Source organism: Tachysurus fulvidraco, chromosome 5 (genome assembly GCF_022655615.1).
Source record: "Tachysurus fulvidraco isolate hzauxx_2018 chromosome 5, HZAU_PFXX_2.0, whole genome shotgun sequence".
NCBI lineage: Eukaryota > Metazoa > Chordata > Actinopteri > Siluriformes > Bagridae > Tachysurus > Tachysurus fulvidraco.
In genome coordinates this window covers 31756126-31758425 of record NC_062522.1, presented here as the reverse complement: position 1 = coordinate 31758425, position 2300 = coordinate 31756126, and the positions used below count along the sequence as shown (strand labels likewise).

General features: G+C 36.8%; 1 protein-coding gene and 1 non-coding gene across 3 annotated transcripts in view; one reads left to right on the top strand and one right to left on the bottom strand.

Moving 5' to 3' along the window:
• Window positions 1-514: 514 nt before the first annotated feature.
• Window positions 515-587, top strand: trnak-uuu. The gene has a single exon. It is a non-coding gene; the product is annotated as a tRNA-Lys (tRNA).
• Window positions 588-2139: 1552 nt separating this feature from the next.
• Window positions 2140-2300, bottom strand: part of atg9a (ATG9 autophagy related 9 homolog A (S. cerevisiae)) — an 8321-nt gene continuing 8160 nt past the window's right edge. For both annotated transcript variants that reach the window (XM_027160019.2, XM_027160018.2), the window contains exons 15-16: window positions 2278-2300; window positions 2140-2188 (exon numbers count right to left, since the gene is read on the bottom strand). The exon at window positions 2278-2300 is cut by the window's right edge and continues 81 nt beyond it. In XM_027160019.2, the coding sequence (XP_027015820.1) occupies window positions 2180-2188; window positions 2278-2300 (32 nt within the window). In that variant the 3' untranslated portion in view covers window positions 2140-2179. The remainder of the gene's footprint in view (window positions 2189-2277) is intronic.

Genomic DNA, 2300 nt, shown 5'->3' with positions numbered 1-2300 from the left:
GCTTGTTGTGTCTAAGTGGAGTAACTGCTGCAGGCTGTGTCAAAATACACAAGGCTTCAGTTTTACTGATTGTTTACTTGGTGCTTCATGTCCGGACCGGATAACGTGGTGCTGCATGGGTTTGTATTGAAGCCAGTCGCTAGAGGGCGCTAGAAGTATTTTGGCTTCGCTTGTGACTGCGATATAAAAGTCAACAGCAGTGACTCGGTTCGTGTCCCACCTCAGACAAGCGGTCGGTGTTTAAACGTGTGGAGAAAAAAAAAACAACCATACTGTCCTGTTTGTGGTTTGATGATCATGACATTAGGGATTCATTCGATGCTATATATTGCATTTGTTTGTGATTACTAAAATCTTTTTGCTGTAGTTTTTCTTTTCTATATTTCTCGCTAGTAAGCAAAAACGGCTAATTCTCGCTTTTTTATTTTTTACGTCAGAACCAAAAGGTATTTTTTAGGGTAATTTCATTATTTCAGACAGATATTAATAATACGACACGCGCCGACCCTCAGGAGCCCGGATAGCTCAGTCGGTAGAGCATCAGACTTTTAATCTGAGGGTCCAGGGTTCAAGTCCCTGTTCGGGCGAACGTAACTTTTGTATATTACACTAGTTTCTGTCGCGTTGTCATTTTAGTGCTTTATTGCAATTGAATTTTATTGCCATTTTTTATTATTTTTTAAACTCTATATACACTGAGTAATCTTTACCACATTTGCTCAACCTGAAACTTACTATTCTACACCTCCATGCTGTAATCTTTGCACAATGTACTGTAGTGTATACAGTATGTTTTCTGTAGTGTTTTGCATAGTGTTGGTGTTTGCACCAGCTTGCACGTGACGCACTTGGACTTGTGGCTTGGACTTATCGCTGTGTTTTTCTGTGTAGAAATGTTGTCTCATTCCACTACTGCATCTGCTATATATCTAGCTATATCCACGGTTGTAATGACCAAAGCTTCTTCACTAGACTTTACTAGTGTGAGTTTTTACCATGGAAAAGGTTCGAGAAGGTGAATACTGACACACACACAAAGACTGTAATTCTATATCCAGATTTCTATTATTAAAGGTGCTGTACAAATAAAAGGAAATTCAATTAAAGAACAATTTCACCACACAAGGTTTGGATTTGAATGCACAAATAATTGAATGCCTCCTTATGATGAATTTACAGCTGTACAAATTTACATTATTACAACTCAAGTCTATAAAAAAAGGCAAAATAAACTTTGCAAAGATGTACACGTATGTGTGTAGCTCATATGTTAGTTCACATGTTCATGCATCAGCTGCATTTTGGAGATATTTATCTAATGTAAGCACGAATGCAGCTTTACTTTATATCTGTACATGAGCAACAAAAACATAAAACAAACCTTTCCTATGGCAATGATGTTCTGTGAGTCTGTTCGGGTAAATCATTTATGTTTTATATATATATATATATATATTCTACTCTAGCACCAGTTCTCTCTCTAACCACAAAGCCTCGTTGGATTTCTTACATATATATATATTATATACACACTGTGGCACAAAATGAAATGTGTGTATGGAAAGGAAAGAAAACGGCATCCTTTGGATTTGACAAAAAAGCTAAAGTGCATTCTCGTGTGTGCAAACTTTAGTGAGAGTTAAGAACATGCAGGTTGCAGTGTCCATGGTTTGTCTCTTTTCAGCCAGCGTCGTGCTTCGTGGCATAAGTTTCAAGTTTCCTGCTCCTGTCTGTAAAAATCCCTTTTTCAAAATTTCCTCTGGATCATCAAACGGAAGATTAAGGATATCGGCGTTAAAAGCGATAATCGACGTCACCGACGTGTGTCTCTATTTGCGTATTTTAAGACGCCTTAATAACAAAAAATTTCTACTTTCTGAATCTCTTTCTAACTGCAAAAGACAATCGAAACCTACACCGAATCTCAGGTCCCACTGATTAACTGCAAGTAATTAAAAATGTTAAGTAAATCATTTGATAATCGACAATAACGATGATAGCTATGATATTTACCTACTGATTTCATAGTGAAGTCGTTTGCGTGTCTTATTTTACAGAGACGAACGCGTGGTTTTAAACGTCAGTGCTGTCAAAAGGATGAATAAATACATTTTAAACTGCTCTGGGTTTTTTTTTTTCTTTTCCCTTTTGTTACGACGAAGGTCTGAGAAGTTCTTCATTATGTAACCTGTACAAAAAAAAAAAACATACAAAAAACTCAGTCATTAACACTCGAGCATTAGGAATCCATGATAAAACATCTGCACAGATGTTTACCTTATGAACATGTGGTGGTAGCT